Source organism: Macaca mulatta, chromosome 19 (genome assembly GCF_049350105.2).
Source record: "Macaca mulatta isolate MMU2019108-1 chromosome 19, T2T-MMU8v2.0, whole genome shotgun sequence".
In the NCBI taxonomy this organism is placed as follows: Eukaryota; Metazoa; Chordata; class Mammalia; order Primates; family Cercopithecidae; genus Macaca; species Macaca mulatta.
The window spans coordinates 64,723,098-64,741,352 of record NC_133424.1 but is presented as its reverse complement, the minus strand read 5'-3'; the positions used below and the strand labels follow the sequence as shown (position 1 = coordinate 64,741,352).

The 18,255-nt window shown below is 45.3% G+C and overlaps 2 protein-coding genes across 2 annotated transcripts in view; both read right to left on the bottom strand.

The window, feature by feature from the left end:
• Positions 1-8,651: 8,651 nt before the first annotated feature.
• LOC100425088 (uncharacterized) overlaps positions 8,652-18,255 on the bottom strand; it is a 57,089-nt gene continuing 47,485 nt past the window's right edge. The window contains exons 10-11 of the mRNA XM_077981220.1: positions 12,107-12,812; positions 8,652-10,926 (exon numbers count right to left, since the gene is read on the bottom strand). The gene's annotated coding sequence lies outside the window, so the exon portion shown is untranslated. The remainder of the gene's footprint in view (positions 10,927-12,106; positions 12,813-18,255) is intronic.
• LOC720236 (zinc finger protein 701) overlaps positions 8,652-18,255 on the bottom strand; it is a 57,089-nt gene continuing 47,485 nt past the window's right edge. The window contains 2 exon segments of the mRNA XM_077981639.1: positions 8,652-10,290; positions 17,928-18,054. Coding sequence (XP_077837765.1) covers positions 9,020-10,290; positions 17,928-18,054 — 1,398 coding nt within the window. The 3' untranslated portion in view covers positions 8,652-9,019.

Sequence of the window (18,255 nt, the reverse complement as noted above, 5' to 3'; positions counted from 1 at the left end):
ACACCTCTCATTTATTTGCTTGTTTGAGACAGGGTCTAGCTTTGTCACCTAGGCTGGAGTGTGGTGGCGAGTTCAGAGCTCACTGCAGTCTCCAACTTTCTGGCTCAAGTGATCCTCCCACCTCAGCGCCCCAAGCAGCTGGGACCACGGTCGTGGACCACCACACCTGGCAGATTTTTTTGATTTTTAGTAGAGACGAGGTCTCACTATGTTGCCCAGGCTGATTTCAAACACCTGGGCTCAAGCGATCCTCCTGCCTCGGCTCTTGAACCTGCTGGGATTACAGGTGTGAGACACCACTCCAGGCCGTGACTTTATTTCCATGAAATATGAAATTATCCTCCACTCCTGTGTGTAATAGGCAGTTTTGCATGTCACCTTTCAGTTTCCATTATCCACTCAAACAACCCAGGATCTTGCTTAGTTTAATAAGCCATTCTAATTACCAGTCCCCGCTGCAACCAGCGCCCCACTCCACCCCTTTACCAAGATTCCTGCCCCTCTCCCCTACCCTGCCCCAGACGGAGGGGAGCTCGCACCGCCAGCAGGACGCGCGACTCTACCTGCTCAAAAAAGGCGCTTTGCATTAAAACCATTTTCAACTTAAGAGGAAAAACGATTCAGCGATCAGCACAGGTGGCCCACTACAGTAAGTTGTTTTACCTTCCATTGCTTGAAATATTAACTCAAAACGGACAGGAAGCATCCCTGTGATATTAGGGGTAATATCACGGCATATCAGAAACAATCCACCAATCAGTAACCCGGGAATCCAGTCCTGCAGGATGGAGGATGGAGAGGATGACAGCAGGAGACATCTGGGGCCCAGCTGGGGAGAAAGACAGCACCCGCCCCCTCCAGACTCTGCACTTCAAAACATCCCTTCCAGACCTCGCCCTCAAGATGATGATCTCTCTCTGGCCCGGGCGTTCCCACTTTCCAGCCCGGCTCCCAGGCAGCCTCCTCATTCTTGCCCTGTCCAGATCCTGTTCAAGGCCCCGCCCCTTCTAACCAGGCCCCACCCCTACAGCCGCCTCCACACTCTCATAGCCAGGAGTGGCTGTGATCTATCAGCCTTGGCCTCCCAAAGCGTTGGGATTACAGGCGTCAGCCACCCCACATAGCCCAATCTTCTTAACATAAACACTTTAATGTCAATTAATGCTTAAACTCAATGTTAAGTCAACTCAATCTCAAGTCAATGCCTAATTGGCTCTAATGTCAATTAAAGCTTTATGATTTTCTATGGTCACTGTATTTGGAACAATTATCTGAAAAATGAATTTTCTGATGTTCTGCAAGGATTGACCTCGGACTGAAGACCTTGCCACCCTTACGACTCCAACTCAAACAATTTTGGAAACTCATTGAGTTAAGAGACAGCTTCAAGAAATCAAAAAACCAATGCATGAAGAAAATGAGAAGGTCAACCAACATACAGAAATTATGAAGAACTACACAGAAGCTCTCGGGCTAAAAATACAGTAACTAAATGGAAAAATTCAATACATGGGTTCAAAATCAGAATTCATAATGTAAATTAAAAATTAGACTGGGGGACTGGCAAGGTGGCTCACACTAGGACTTGGGGAGGCCAAGGTGGGTGGATCACCTGAGGTCAGGAGTTTGGAGAACAGCCTGGTTATTATGGCAAAACCCTGTCTCTACTAAAAATACAAAGATTAGCTGGGTGTGGAGGTGGGCTCCTGTAGTTCCAGTTACTCTAGAGGCTGAGGCAGGAGAAGCACTTGAACATGGGAGGCAGAGGTTGCAGTGGGCCAAGATCACTCCACTGTACTCCAGCCTGGGTGACAAAGCAAGACTGTCTCAAAAAAATAAAACAATTTAAAAAATAGGCCAGGCACGATGGCTCACTCCTGAAATCTCTGCACTTTGGGAGGCCAATGTGGGCAGATCACCTGAGATTGGGAGTTTGAGACCAGCCTGACCAACATAGAGAAACCCCGGCTCTATGAAAAATGTAACAATTAGCCAGGTGTGCTGGTGCACACATGTAGTCTCAGCTACTTGGGAGGCTGAGATAAGAGAATCACTTAAACCCAGGTGACAGAGGCTGGAGGTGAGCCGAGTTTGCACCACTACACTCCAGCTTGGCAACAGAGCAAAACTTCATCTCAAAAAAAATTTTTTTTCAAGTACCAGAAGTCCCAGAAGACAGTGAGAGGAAGAAAGGTATAGAAAAGCCTGTTGGAAGACATTAATGACCAAAAATTTCTAATTTCAGAAGGCAAGAGAAATTATGGCCATCATGGTGAAACACCATCTCTACTAAAAAGTACAAAACTTAGCTGGGAGTGGTGGCGCCTGCCTGTAATGGCAGCTACTCGGGAGGCTGAGGCAGAAAAACTGCTTGAACCCGGGAGGCGGAGGCTGCAGTCAGCCGAGATCATGCCATTGCACTCCAGCCTGGGTGACAAGAGCAAAACTCAGTCTTAAAAAAAAAAAAGCGGGCATGTGAAAGAACATTTCTGTTTTATCCTTAAAACATGCATAATATGAACAAATCACCAGGACAAAAATAAAGAACAAAAGAATACAAAATAGCTCTCAAAATACATGAAAAGAATGCTTTCAGCAAAGTATTAAAATCTATTTTAAATATACATGTCCACGATTAATGACATCTACTCAGACCCTCAAGGAATAGAAAATATAAATAAAAAGGGCTTTCATTTTCACCGAATACAAAAAAGGACATGGTGGTAAGACCACAGTAGTAAGCCTTGCTTGAAAGAGTGAGACATTTCTCATGTTCTCAGTCAGAGAGGGCACCTTTGCAGCTGGGGGGGTCCGGATGGAATCTTCCCATATCTAAAAGAGGAAATGGCAAGTCCAAAAAGAAGTAATCGGTTTTGCAGGAATTCTCCAGATATCTGCAGTGAAGTCACCACACTCACAGGCATCCAGTATGTTATTCTTAGTAACAGTGAAAAACTGTCAAGGAGATTATGTGAAGTCAGGGGCTTGAGACCAGCTTGGCTAACATGGTGAAACCCTATCTCTACGAAAAATACAAAATTAGCCAAGCCTGGTGGCGGACGCCTGTAATCCCAGCTACTTGAGAGGTTGAGGCACGAGAAATCACTTGATCCTGGGAGGTGGAGGTTATAGTGAGCCCAGATTGCTCCAGTGAGCTCCAGCCTGGGCAACGGAGGCAGATGGAATTTAAGATGAGAGAGACTGAGAAAAGGCATGGGTGAGTGTGAGCAAACTTGTGAGGTAGGACGCTTCAGAATCACAGAAGACCGGCTACTACAATACCTGCTATTTTAGAAAAGGAGACAGAAGAATCCACTGAGGAATGTCACTTTACCTGAGGAACAGCCATCCCTGGCTCCTTTTCTTTGCCCTTTGTGGTGGCTTCATTACATAGCAATTTAATTTTTCCTTTTTTTTTTTTTTTTTTGAGATGGATTCTAGCTCTGTCACCAGGATGTGGTTTGGTGGCATGATCTCAGATCACTGTAACCTCTGCCTCCCTGGTTCTAGCGATTCTCCTGCCTCAGCCTCTTAAGTAGCTGAGACTACAGGCATGAGCTGCCAGGCCCAGCTAATTTTTCTATTTTTACTAGAGACGGGGTTTTACCACGTTGACCAGGATGGTCTTGATCTCCTGACCTCATGATCTGCCCACCCAGGCCTCCCAAAGACTCAGGATTGATGTGAGCCACTGCACCCAGCCGAGATTTAGTGTTTAGAAATCACTCATTCCTTTCCTGTGACAAAACACGCACACACAGGGGACACCTCACCCGGGAGAAGTCCTCTGCTGCCCACTGCACCAGAGATTACGCAGAGATAACAATGTCCCACAGGAAGATCTACAAGGGTAATTTTGACTTGTTTTTAGATTCCACTCCCCCCTCCCTGGAAAAGTCCACACACACACTGCAGCAGGGCACAGACCTTCAGGGCACAGATCTGGCACTAACCAAACCCCACACAGAGCACAGCCCCCTCACCTCCCTGATCTCAGCTCTCAACATGGAGGAAACTGCCTTGACGTTCAATGCTGGACACAGATGAGAATCACCAGCGCCATTATAAGTATTATTGAGGGTGGGTCCCATCCTATGATAATAGCAATCTCTGATAAAACAGCATAAAACATGTATTTGCAAAATGTCTGAGAACCCTCATGTAAAGTCAGGGTTGAGCTCCACTCAGAGGGTGCCAGCCCAGCACAGCCCCACCTTCTGGCTCTGCTCTCCCCTTGGTGACTTGTTCTCACCAGAATCCAGTGAACAGTAAAGGAGCAAAAAGAATCACACAGAACAGGCAACATGGACCAGAGGTGGGGGTGAAGGTGGGGCTGCCATGTCAAATGGGGGACTGTAGGAGATCACAAAGGTTTCCATAGAGAAAGTGATGTCAGAACAAAGACTTAGGGAAGAAAGGCTGCTTGTCACTTGCAGCTGCAGGGCCAGAGTACTAGGCAGAGGGACAGCCCAGAAGGCCCTGAGACAGGAGCAACCTCAGTCCCAGAAAAAAGAAAGAGGCCTGTATGGCTTGAGCCGTATGGCTGGAGGCCTGTATGGCTGGAGCAGATGAAGTGAGGAGGACGCAGGCAGGAGATGAAGTCAGAGGGGTCCTGGGAGCACAGATCCCTAAGGTTGAGGTCTTGAAATATTTTTCCCCCACACCTCAAAAGAAATTTGGAAATGATGTATTTTCTCACTCCTTTCATGTGTACATATAATTTTCTCTTTACCTTATAAATTACAACACTTACAAATAATGTATTTCCTATATTTAAAATACATGGTGTCGACCTCAGCTAAGCCCCTAGAAGTACATTGTCGCCCTCATCTGAGACGTGTAGGACTGCAAGGGAATGTTTGGGGGTTTAGGAAGTCACTTATGGACATGTGAAGGTGGAGACGCCTGTTTGATGTCCCAGGAGAGAGAGGAGAGAACTGGGCACAGGACTGTAGAGCTCAGGGGAGAGGACTGCAAGGGACATGGAGCCATGTAGGTGGGTTAAAGCCATGAGATGAAAAGGTTCAAGGTGATTTGAGTCTAATCACCTGTTTTTCGGAGGACTGGAATCCATTTAAAATTCAAATTACAACTAAGCATCACCCTCTCCTACAGGAAAAGCCACACACTCCATTTTGCCCATCATTTCAGGGTCAGTGTCACTCTGACTGAGCTTTTCTGGTCTTCTCCCTCACCTGTATGTTACAGGCGGGCTCACCGAGGTTCACAGCGGGGGACGTTTCCCCAAGTCATCCTGAGAAGCTCTGAGTTTTGGAAGGAGGAGTCGCTGGTCTTCATGTGATGGCCAGGAAGGGTCCATAGGCTGCGTTGGTCATCCTCCTCTAGAAAATTCCAGGACTGGCCACGTGTGGTGGCTCACTCCTGTAGTCCCAGCACTTTGGAAAGCCCAAGCAAGCGGATCAGTTAAGCCGGATCAGTTAAGCTGAGGAGTTTGAGACTAACCTGGGCAACATGGTGAAACCTGTCTCCTGGATAGACGAGAATCGGCCTCCCACAGTGCTGGGATGACAGGCATGAGCCATTGCGCACGGCCTATATGTATATTTTTTAAAAACCAAGAAATAAGGCGGGCATGGTGGCTCAAGCCTGTCATTCCAGCACTGAAGGAGGCCGATGCTCCAGGATCACTTTAGCCCTGCAGTTGGAGCCCGACCTGGACAACAAGGCAAAAGCCTGTCTCTACCAAGAACACAAAAATTATCACGGTGTGGTGGCGCGTGGTGGCGCCTGGCTACTCTAGAGGTTGAGGTGGGAGGATCCCTTGAGCCCAGGAGGTTGACGCTGCAGTGAGCTGTGATGCTATCACTGCTCTCCCACCTGTGTAACAGAGTGAGACCCCGATATCCCAAAAAATAAATAAATAAATAAATAAGGAATCTAAAACCAATTAACGTGAACTTTCCAAAACTAGACTAAAAGGAAAAACCCCATCTTCCCACCAGAAGTAACAAAGGATCAAAGGCTGCTCTCCCTAGCGCCCTCCCCCTTCCACCAGGTATCAGATGGAAAGAGCAAGAGCCCAGGAGTGGCCACAGCCAAGCACTGGCCACCACTTACTCTGCGTAGGGCACCCATCTGCTCTGGTCTCAGGCGAATTCACCTCAGTATTTCTTTGGCCAAGGGCCAAATCCTTCATCCAGATACGGGGTAGCCCATAGGGACCTTAAAAACAACAACAACAAAAAACTTTAACCTCTAAAAACTTTGTAAACGGGGCCATGGAGACACTCACTCGGGCCCACTCCCACCCTGTGGAGTGCTTTCTTGATTAAATTTCTGCTTTCGCTGCTTCATTCTTTTGTTACTTTGTGTTTTTGTTTGTTTGTTTGTTTTTCAATTATGTTTAATATCCAAGAACCTGGAAACTTCACACTCCAGGCCTGCCTTCCGGGAACAACAGGGAGAGGGTGGAAAAACAGGGTTGCCTCCAGCAGGAGCACGTTTTCCAGGAGTTGGAACTGGGGAGAAGCAGGGCTGGGTACGAGGAGGGAGGTGGGGGGCGATGGCGCCTTCGGACAGGGGTGGGGTCTGCAGGATCTCAGGACCACATAGAGAACGTGGTCTCCCGGGGACTGGGGCTGCAGCGCTGCGCTCCAGGAGCCGAAGAGACCAAGGCTGGAAGGCGCCCAGGGTGAGAGTCCAGCTCGAGGGTGATGGTGAGGACTTGAAACAGCAGGAGGGCCGGGCGCGGTGGCTCACGCCTGTAATCCCAGCACTTTGGGAGGCCGAGGCGGGCGGATCACAAGGTCAGGAAATCGAGACCACGGTGAAACCCCGTCTCTACTAAAAATACAAAAAATTAGCCGGGCGCGGTTGTGGGCGCCTGTAGTCCCAGCTACTCGGGAGGCTGAGGCAGGAGAATGGCGTGAACCCGGGAGGCGGAGCTTGCAGTGAGCCGAGATCGCGCCACTGCACTCCAGCCTGGGCGACAGAGCGAGACTCCGTCTCAAAAAAAAAAAAAAAAAAAAAAAACAGCAGGAGGCGGGAGGATGGGTCGGAAGGGTTTTTAGAAGGAAAGTTTCGCGACAGGAGGTGTCTGCACCGCCCCACAGAAAGACAGGGACGGGACCAGCCTCAGGGAGACTTTAAAATCAAAAGGAAGCGACTCATGGACTCTCAGCCGGACTTCTCAATTTTCTCTGAGTTGAGAAAGAGGGGGCAGAATTTCCAGGTCTGTGGGGACCCCACGTCCCCGGTATAGCAGCACCAGAGAACTGGGAAGCTCAAACTCCACGGTACAACCTTCAGTCCATGCCATCAGCTTCCGGGTCTGTGCCAATCAGCGCAGGGCAGAAGCCAGACCAGGGGTAGAGGTGGGCGGGGCCTGGATCAGGCCAGAACGTGAGGGGAAGAGGTGGGCGGGGCCTGAGTCAACCAAAATACTAATGGATTCGGTGGATTTGCACAGTACAGTATCAGCACCAAAAATTAGTTGAATTTCCATATATTAACAAAAAACACTTTTAAACGAAAATTTAAAAACACTTCCATTTGCTAGAGATCTTAAAGTGAGAAATACTTAGGAATAAACGTTAAAAACTGAGAATTTTGTACCTTGAAATCTACAAACATTAACCCAAATGATTAAAAACATATATAGAGATACAACTCATATTGATGGTTTGGAAAAATTAATATTGCTAAATTATTACGTAACCCAGTGTGATCCAGATTCAACACAATACTCATATCCCTATCGGTTTTTGTTAAAGAAACAAAAAGCAGGCTGGGAAAAGTGACTCACGTCTGTTGGCTAGGCTGGTCTCAAACTCATGATCTCAAGTGATCTACCCACCTCGGGCTCCTAAAGTGCTGGGATTACAGGCGTGAGCCATCGCACCTGGCCCAATCCTCTTAATATAAACACTTTAATGTCAATTAATGCTTGAACTCAATGTTTTAAGTCAACTCAAACTCAAGTCAATGCTGAATTGACTCTACTGTCAATTAATCCTTGATGGTTTGCTATGCTCATTGCATTTGTAACTATTACCTCAAAAATGAACGTTCTGATATTCTGCAAGGAGTAACATCAGACTGAAGACCTTGTCACACATATGACATTTGTAAACTTTCTGTCCAGTATGGACCCTCTGATATCTAATGTGGTGTGAAGGTGAAGTAAAGACTATGCCGCCGGGCGCGGTGGCTCAAGCCTGTAATCCCAGCACTTTGGGAGGCTGAGACGGGCGGATCACAAGGTCAGGAGATCGAGACCATCCTGGCTAACACGGTGAAACCCCGTCCCTACTAAAAAATACAAAAAACTAGCCGGGTGAGGTGGCGGGCGCCTGTGGTCCCAGCTACTCTGGAGGCTGAGGCAGGAGAATGGCGTAAACCCGGGAGGCGGAGCTTGCAGTGAGCTGAGATCCGGCCACTGCACTCCAGCCTGGGCGACAGAGCCAGACTCAGTCTCAAAAAAAAAAAAAAAAAAAAAAAAAAAGACTATGCCACAATCATCATATTTGTGAGGTTTCTCTCCTGTATGAATTCTCCTATGTTTTGCAAAAGATAAAGCTCGACTGAAGACCTTGCCATAATCATCACATTTGTAAGGTTTCTCTCCTGTACAGGATCGCCCATGAACTGCAAGGTGTGAATGATGTCTGAAAAACTTGCCACACTTATTATGCTTGTAAGACCTCTCTTTATTATGGATGCTCCAATGTTTTGCAATGGTTGTAGTGTTACTGAAGACTTTGTGACAATCATTACATTTGTAACTGACCACTAAAGGCTTTGCCACACTCATTACACTTGTACAGTTCCTTTCCAGTGTGAATTCCAGTATGTTGTGCCAGGTGTGACTCACACCTGAAAACCTTGTCACAAACCTTACACTTCTATTATTTCTCTCCAGTATGAACTCTCCTATGTATTTCAAGGCGTGATTTGAAATTGAAAACTTTGTCACATTCTTCACATTTGTAAAGTTTCTCTCCAGTATAAAGTCTGTGATGACAGGCAAGGTTTGATTGTTGCCTAAAAACCTTGCAAATTAATTACGTTTATAAGATTTCTTTTCACTATGAAGTCTATGATGACATTCAAGGTTTGATTTTCGATTAAAAACCTTGCCACATTCATTACACTTGTAAGGTTTCTCTCCAGTATGAATGACTTTATGCATTACAAGAGATGAATTTTGAACAAAGGTCTTGCCACAGTCATTACACTTGTAAGGTTTCTCTCCAGTATGAATGACCTTATGCATTACAAGAGATGAATTTTGAACGAAGGTCTTGCCACACTCATTACACTTGTAAGGTTTCTTTCCAGTGTGAACTCTCTGATGTTGTGCCAGGTGTGAATCACGTCTGAAAGCCTTGTCACAAACCTTACATTTGTATGGTTTCTCTCCAGTATGAATTCTCCTATGTCTTTCAAGATGTGATTTGCGACTGAAAACTTTGTCACATTCTTCACATTTGTAAGGTTTCTCTCCAGTATGAAGTCTATGATGACGTGTAAGGTTTGATTGTTGATTAAAAACCTTGCCACATTCATTACACTTGTAAGGTTTCTCTCCAGTATGAATTGCCTTGTGAACTAAGAGGCCTGAATTCTGCCTGAAGGTCTTGCCACACTCATTACACTTGTAAGGTTTCTCACCAGTGTGACATCTATGATGGCATGCAAGGTATCGCTTCTGATGAAAGACCTTGCCACATACATCACACTTATATTGTTTGTCTCCTAAATGGATTATCTGATGTTTTTTAAAGAGTGAGCTATGATTAAAGGCTTTGCCACTCTCATTACATTGGAAAGATTTTTCTCTCATGTGTATTTCCTGTTTTTCTATGAGTAATGAAGAATGAAGGAAATTCTTCCCATACTTATTAGAAATATGGGTTTTGGGCCTACAGGAAATTCTTTGGGATGCTGAAACTGAGAAAGCATCATTGATAGGCTTCTCAACTTGATTGCCAATTTTCCCTTCAGGCTGAAATATGTGCAGTTCAGGCAGATGAGAATGAAAGCTTGATCTAAGCTGATCTTTAATAGGCTTATTTCCAGCAAGCCTTTGATCATATCGGTCTGTACTACTCATCAACATTTTTATTTTTGGCATTGGTGCTTCATGGCCATTTGTTTCATTTTCTTGCCACTGAAACACAAAGTCATGAATATCTTTCCCAATTTCCTGGAAGCAAATATCTCCAATGTGATGACTTGCTTGTCTTTGCAATGTTCCTGTGTGGATCACTTCTGTATTGCCTTGCCCTGTTGATGAGAACATATTCATCATGCATTTGGAAGAGATAGCTACAAAATATAAACACCAATAGGTTTCCAATTAAGTACAGAAGTTACACAATATTGAAATGTGTAAATATGACACAAAAAACAATACTTATTTTAAACTTCTCAAACATGATCTTCAAAGTTTAGGAACACAAAAGGGGTAAGATTTTTTAATAAATAATGGGCGATTACATATTCTTCAAATCATTTTTACTGCAGCCTCTTTCCAATATCATGACAAAACACTGACAGGGCACAAACATGTGTAAGCCTAAAGTAAGGAGTATTTTTCCACTGTGACCCTAAAGTGTGTCACAATTTGCAAAAAACATATCACTGTCACATCAAAGAGGAGAAAAATATATATTCTCCATATTTATAGGGTATTTACTGTATACAAATAAATGCTAAAAAAAACAGACAAGGTATTATATTTTTTAATAATCCACAATAATCTCTCGTAAGGATAATCAAAACCAAAGCAATTTCTATATTGTCAAACAATCATAGCACTGAGAAGAAAATATTACAAAAATTAGGCAGGTGCGGTGGCCCACGCCTGTAGTCCCAGCTACTCAAGTGGCTAATGCACAAGAATTGCTTTAAGCCAAGAGGTAAAGGTTGCAGTGTACCAACATCACACCACTGCACTCCAGCCTGGGTGAAAAGTGAGACTCCACCTCAAAAGAAACAAGGCAGGGCATGATGGCTCATACCTGTAATCCCAGTACTTTAGGAGACTGAGGCAGGCAAATTACCCGAGGTCAGGAGTTCAAGACCAGCCTCGCCAACATGGTAAAACCCCTTCTCTACTAAAAATACAAAAAGTAGGCGGGCGTGATGGCGGGCACCTGTAATCCAAGCTACTTGGGAGGCTGAGACAGGAGATTTGCTTGAACCCGGGAGGCCAAGATTGTAGTGAGCTGAGATCGTGCCACTGCACTCCACCCTGGGTGACAGAGTGAGACCACATCTCAAAAAAGAAAAATGTTAATACCACATTTTTCTAAATAACTGTTACAAAATTACCTATATTCATGTGCAACAGGCACTTTGTGACTTTTTAAAAATTTTTTTGAATTTTTATTTTTTTGAGATGGAGTCTCGCTCTGTCACCCAGGCCAGAGTGCAATGGCATGAGCTTGGTTCACTGCAGCCTCTGCCTCCTGGGTTCAAGCAAGTCTCTTTTCTAAGCCTGCTGGGTACCTGGGATTACAGATACGCACCACCATGCCTGGCGTCCTGGAATTACAGGCAGGAGCCACTGTGCCAGGCAGCACTTTGTGACATTAACAAGTGGAGTGTGTCAGTTACATTGCATATCACATACCGAAAACTCACAGGTAAAGTCATGAAAATCAGTTAATGAAATATTGTAACCCTTGATAAAAGAAGTCAGAAAATAATAAGTACATGTATACAGCCTGCAGAATTGTACACAATTCCCCATTAAGAAAAAAGCCATAACTTGTACTTACCACCAGTACACAACATAAGAGCTGAAATACATGTTAATATCACTACTTTCTGATTTATTAGGTCAAAAATATACACAGCACTATAAGGAATAAGAATTAACTAATGTCCAGGCACAGTGGCACATGCCTGTAATCCCAGCACTTTGGAGGTCCGAGGTGGGTGAATCACGAAGTCAGAAGTTCGAGACCAGCCTGGCCAACATGGTGTAAACCCATATCTACTAAAAATACAAAAACATTAGCTGGGCATGGTGGATGGTGCCTGTAATCCCAGCTACTTGGGAGGCTGAGGCAGGAATCGTTTGAACCTGGAAGGCAGAGGCTGCAGTGAGCCAAGATCGTGGCAGAGCACTCCAGACAGGGAGACGGGATGAGACTCCATCTCAAAAAATAAGATAAATAACTACTTTTCAAATAAGCTTTGGTATATTTGGTATTCTTTTTTTTTTTTTTTTTTTTTTTTGAGACGGTATTCTTTAATAGGATGTTCCTGCAGATGCAGACTTTGAAAGAATTTAGTCATGAGTGTTTACAACTCGTTAATAGAACTAGTACCTTTATGAAGAGACATTAAAGAGCTCTTTCTACCATGGTTCCTCTTTCCACCATGTCAGGACATGGCAGGAAGATGACTGGGCTAAACCATGAAGAAGGCTCTCACCAGGAACCAATTTGGCTGGCACCTTGCTCTTGGATTTCCCACTTTCCAAATTCATGAGAAATAAGTTTCTGTGTCTGAAGCCTCTCAGTTTAAGCTATTTCCTTTTTTGTTTATTTTTGAGATGGAGTCACGCTCTATCACCCAGGCTGGAGTGTACTGGCAGGATTCTCCTACCTCAAGTGATTCTCCCTCCTCAGCCCAGAGTCTCACTCTGTTGCATGGGCTGCAGTGCAGTGGAGTGACCTTGGCTCACAGCAACCTCCACCTGCTGTGCAGATCAAGTGATTCTCCTGCCTCAGCCTCCCAAGTAGCTGGGATTACAGGCACCTGCCACAATGCACAGCTAATTTTTGTATTTTTAGTAGAGAGAGTTTCACCATATTGGCCAGGCTTGTCTCAAACTCCTGACCTCAAGTAATTGGTCCATCTCAGCCCCCCAAACTGCTGGGATTACTGGGAGCCACTGTGCCTGGCCCATTTTTGGCATTTAGTACATTCGATGCTTTACCACATTGGCCAGACTGGTCTCAAACTCCTGACCTCAAGTGATCTACCCACCTGGGCCTCCCAAAGTGCTGGGATTAGAGGTGTGAGCCACGGCAGCTGGCCAGTCTAAATTATTTCTGACAGGACAGTGAAATGACTGAGACAGGAACAGGAGCATCTCATCATCAACATCACCAAAAGCTGACAAATCTTATTAAACAAAGGAAGTTAAGAGTCTGTACTGTAAAACTTGCAATCCTTGAAGCCATCTAATAGCACTAATGTGTTAAAAAAAAAAAACCTTGGCCGGGCGCGGTGGCTCAAGCCTGTAATCCCAGCACTTTGGGAGGCCGAGATGGGCGGATCACGAGGTCAGGAGATCAAGACCATCCTGGCTAACACGGTGAAACCCCATCTCTACTAAAAAATACAAAAAAAAAAACTAGCCGGGCGAGGTGGCGGGCGCCTGTAGTCCCAGCTACTCGGGAGGCTGAGGCAAGAGAATGGCGTAAACCCGGGAGGCGGAGCTTGCAGTGAGCTGAGATCCGGCCACTGCACTCCAGCCTGGGCGACAGAGCCAGACTCCCTCTCAAAAAAAAAAAAAAAAAAAAAAAAAAAAAAAAAAAAACCTTCAGATGAGCCGGGCACGGTGGCTTACACCAGTAATCCCAGCATTTTGAGAGGCTGAGGCAGAAGGATCACGAGGTCAGCAGATCTAGACCATCCTGGCTAACAAGATGAAACGCTGTCTCTACTAAAAAATACAAAAAATTATCCCAGCATGTTGGCACTCACCTGTAGTTCCAGCTACTTTGTGGGCTGAGACTAGAGAATTGCTAGAACCTGGGAGGTGGAGGTTGCAGTAAGCCAAGAGCCAAGATCACACCACTACACTTTAGACTGGGTGACAGACTGAGATTTTGTCTCCAAAAAAAAAAAGAAATGAAAGAAGTCTAAAGAGTAACTCCAACCCACAAACATATATGAAGTTCACCAGTAAAGATAAATTAAAAAAAAAACAAAACAGGCCAGGCATGGTGGTTCACATCTGTAATCCCAGCACTTTGGGAGGACGAGCCAGGTGGATAACTTGAGGTCAGGTGTTCGAGACCAGCGTGACCAACAAGGAGAAACCCTTCCTCTACTAAAAATACAAAATTAGCTGGGTGTAGTGGCGCATGTTTGCAATCCCAGCTACTCAGGAGGCTGAGGCAGGAGAATTGGTTGGAGGTGGAGGTTGTGGTGGTGAGCTGAGATTGCAGCATTGCACTCCAGCATGGGCAACAAGAGCAAAACTCTGTCTCATAAATACATAAATTAATTAATAAGAGGACAGATACAGAAACTGACATATGTGTACCTTTTGTTCAGAACTAAACTTTTATAATATTATTTAAAATGAAAAAACACTACATATATGTTACCAGAAATGCAACATACACAGAAATAATTCTGACAAAAATTTAAAAAGTTCTAGAGAAGTAGTTTTTGCAGGTTATGAAACTTTTTTTTTGAGATAGGGTCTTACTCTGTCTCCCATGTTGGAGTGCAAAGATGCAATCTCAGCTCACTGCAACCTCTACCTCCCGGGTTCAAACAACTCTCGTGCCTCAGTCACCTAAGTAGCTGGGATTACTGCCACCCACCACTGTGCCTGGATAATTTTAGTACAGATGAAGTTTCGCCATGTTAGCCAGGCTGGATTTGAACACCACCTCGGCCTCCCAAAGTGCTGGAATTATAGGCATGAGCCACTACACCTGGCCAGGTTATGAAAATTTTAAGTTTCATTATTATGCTATAACTTTTTTTTTTTTTTTTTTTGAGACAGAGTCTCGCTCTGTCACCCAGGCTGGAGTGCAGTGGCCGGACCTCAGCTCACTGCAAGCTCCGCCTCCCGGGTTTACGCCATTCTCCTGCCTCAGCCTCCCGAGTAGCTGGGACTACAAGCGCCTGCCACCTCGCCCGGCTAGTTTTTTGTATTTTTTTGTAGAGACGGGGTTTCACCATGTTAGCCAGGATGGTCTCGATCTCCTGACCTCGTGATCCGCCCGTCTCGGCCTCCCAAAGTGCTGGGATTACAGGCTTGAGCCACCGCGCCCGGCTATGCTATAACTTTAAGATCTTTAACATACCTGCAACAATAACCACTTCCCAAAACTACTACTCCTCTATAACTATTTTTATTTTTGTCAGAATTATTTCTGTGTATGTTGCATTTCTGGTAATATACAAGTACAGTGTTTTTCATGCCTTTTTATTTTATTTATACAACACACTTAACTTCTGTTTACTGAAAGAAATGGGCACAAACGGGCACGGTGGCTCACGCCTGTAATCCCAGCACTTTGGGAGGCCAAGGTGGGTATATCACGAGGTCAGGAGATCGAGACCACGGTGAAACCCCGTCTCTACCAAAAATACAAAAAAAAAAAAAAATAGCTTGGTGTGGTGGTGGGCGCCTGTAGTCCCAGCTACTCAGGAGGCTGAGGCAGGAGAATGGCGTGAACCCTGGAGGCGGACCTTGCAGTGAGCCAAGATCGCGCCACTGCACTCCAGCCTGGGCGACAGAGCGAGACTCCGACTATAAAAACAAAAAGAAAGAAATGGACACTAACGTGGTTGCTATATTCACACTGGAATCATGCTTAAACCACTTACATGTTTACAGAGAACTAAAAGACAAAACTATTTAAAATAATAACAATAGTTGTGCATGGCGGCTCACGCCTGTAATCCCAGTGCTTTGGTGTAGGGTCCAGCCCTACGGAGCTTACAGGGTGTTCTCCCCGTGTGTGGAGATGAGAGGCTGTAATAAATAAAGACACAAGACAAAGAGATAAAGAGAAAACATCTGGGCCGGGGGACCACTACCATCAAGACGCCGAGACCCGTAGCAGCCGAAATGGCTGGGCACTCTAATGTTTATTGCATACAAGACAAGGGGCAGGGTAAGGAGGGTGAATCTTCTAGATGATTGACAAGGTGAAGCAAGTCACGTGATCAGAGGACAGTGGGCCCTTGCCTCTTATGTAGCCGAAGTAGAGAGAGAGAAACCAGCATACATCGGCGTTTTCTTCTATGCACTTATAAGAAAGATCAAAGACTTTAAGACTTTCACTGCTTATTCTACCACTATCTACTATGAACTTCAAAGAGGAACCAGGAGTACGGGAGGAACATGAAAGCGGACAAGGAGTGTGACCACTGAAGCACAGCACCACAGGGAGGCGTTTAGGCCTCCGGACGACTGCGGGCAGGCCTGGATCATATCCAGCCTTCCACAAGAAGCTGGTGGAGCAGAGCGTTCCCTGACTCCTCCAAGGAAAGAAGACTCCCTTTCATAGTCTGCTCAGTAACGGGGGCCTTCCCAGACACTGGCGTTACTGCTTCACCAAGGAGCCCTCAAGCGGCCCTTATGCGGGTGTGACAGAAGGCTCACCTCTTCCCTTCTAGGTCACTTCTCACAATGTCCCTTCAGCACCTGACCCTATACCTGCCGGCTATTCCTAGGTTATATTAGTAATGCAACAAAGAGTAATATTAAAAGCTAATGATTAATAATGTTTATAATAATGATTGACAATTGCCATGATCATCTCTATATCTAATTTATATTATGACTATTCTTAACTATTTTCTTTATTATACTGAAATAGTTTGTGCCTTTAGTCTCTTGCCTCAGCAACTAGGTAATCTTAGGCCCACACTTTGGGAAGCCAAAGCAGGTGGATCACTTGAGACCAGCCTGGCCAACATGATGAAACCCTGTCTCTACTGAAAACACAAAAATCAGCTGGGCATGGTGGTGAGTGCCTGCAGTCCCAGCTACTCAGGAAGCTGGAACACAAAAATCCTTTGAGCCTGGGAGGCAGAGGCTGCTGTTAGCCAAGATCATACCACTGCACTGTAGTCGGGGCAACAGACTGAGACTCTTTCATAAAATAAGAAAAAGAAAGGAAGAGCAGAGGGATAAGAGGGGGCAAAGAAAGATGTTATTTCAGAGATCTCAGGATAGAAACTTTCCTTTTCCCACAGAATTCTCCCACTTGCAGAGTTTCCCCATACACTATTGGAAGGTGGAGCTTCCACTCTGCCCATCTGAGCTCTTACCTGCCTTTACACCTGTAATACATTCCCACCCAGCTGGATTTTTTTGTTATTTTCACTTCACTCTCCACAGTCCAGGGCTCTTTTTCTCGCTCCAACATGGAGACAGCAGATCAGCAAGAGATTCCTGCTTATAAAAAGAAAGGACTGTGACGTGCTGGAGCTTTTCTAGAGTCCCAGCCCTATGTTTCAGTAGGAAAGAAGACATTGCAGATGATCTAGGAAAATATTTCACTGATTGCTCCGCTGACTGCCTCCTTCTGAATGCTTGGGGAGCATTGTAATATGTGATATGTGGACATCGAGTTCCCTTCCAAGAACTACTGAATCGAAAGCACAGGAAAAGCAAACAGGGAACTGGATATCTTTAAAGTATGCCAGAAGGTTTTGTTTTTGTTTTTGTTTTTGTTTTTTGAGACAGAGTCTTGCTCTGTCACTCGGGCTGGAGTGCAATGGTGTGTTCTCAGCTCACTGGAACCTTGGCCTGCTGGGATCAAGCGATTCTCTTTTGTCAGCCTTTCTAGGAGCTGGGATTACAGGCATGCAGTACCACGCCTGGCTAATTTTTGTGTTTTTGGTAGAGATGGGATTTCTCCATGTTGGCCAGGCTGATCTTGAACTCCTGACCTGAAGTGATCCACACACCTCAGACTCCCAAGGTGCTGGGATGACAGGCGTGAGCCACCATGCCTGGTCTGCCATAAGGTTTTATGCTTACTTTACTCTGGAACACCCCCGAGCTATCATGAAGAATGCAAAACATCTAAACAAAGGGGACAGTGCTACATCATGAAGCTTTTCATTTCAAAATCAACATGATTTCCACATTAGTCAAGCAAGGATGGGGCTCCCAGGAGGCAACAAGAGAAAATACAAAGATACAAAAGGGCACATCCCCACTTCTGGAGGGAAGGTATCCTCACCCAGGGAGACCAGGTTCCTATAATTCTCCAGCATCACGTCTCTGTATAGAGTCCTTTGAGCAGGGTCCAGGCATTTCCACTCCTCCTGAGAGAATTCTATGGCCACATCCCTGAATGTCAGTAGACCCTGAAAGGAAAACACATTTTAACAAAATGGCTATGGGAGAAGTTCTTATCTCTACAGAAAATGAGAAGAGGAGAGAGGGGAAAGCGTGGATTCAGTTGTAGGAATGTTCTGACAAATCCAAGTGAGGGATTTTCCACCACATAATGTCTTCCCAGTGGTGTTTGATTACACTTTTTGAAGAGGTCAGGATACCCTCTCAGT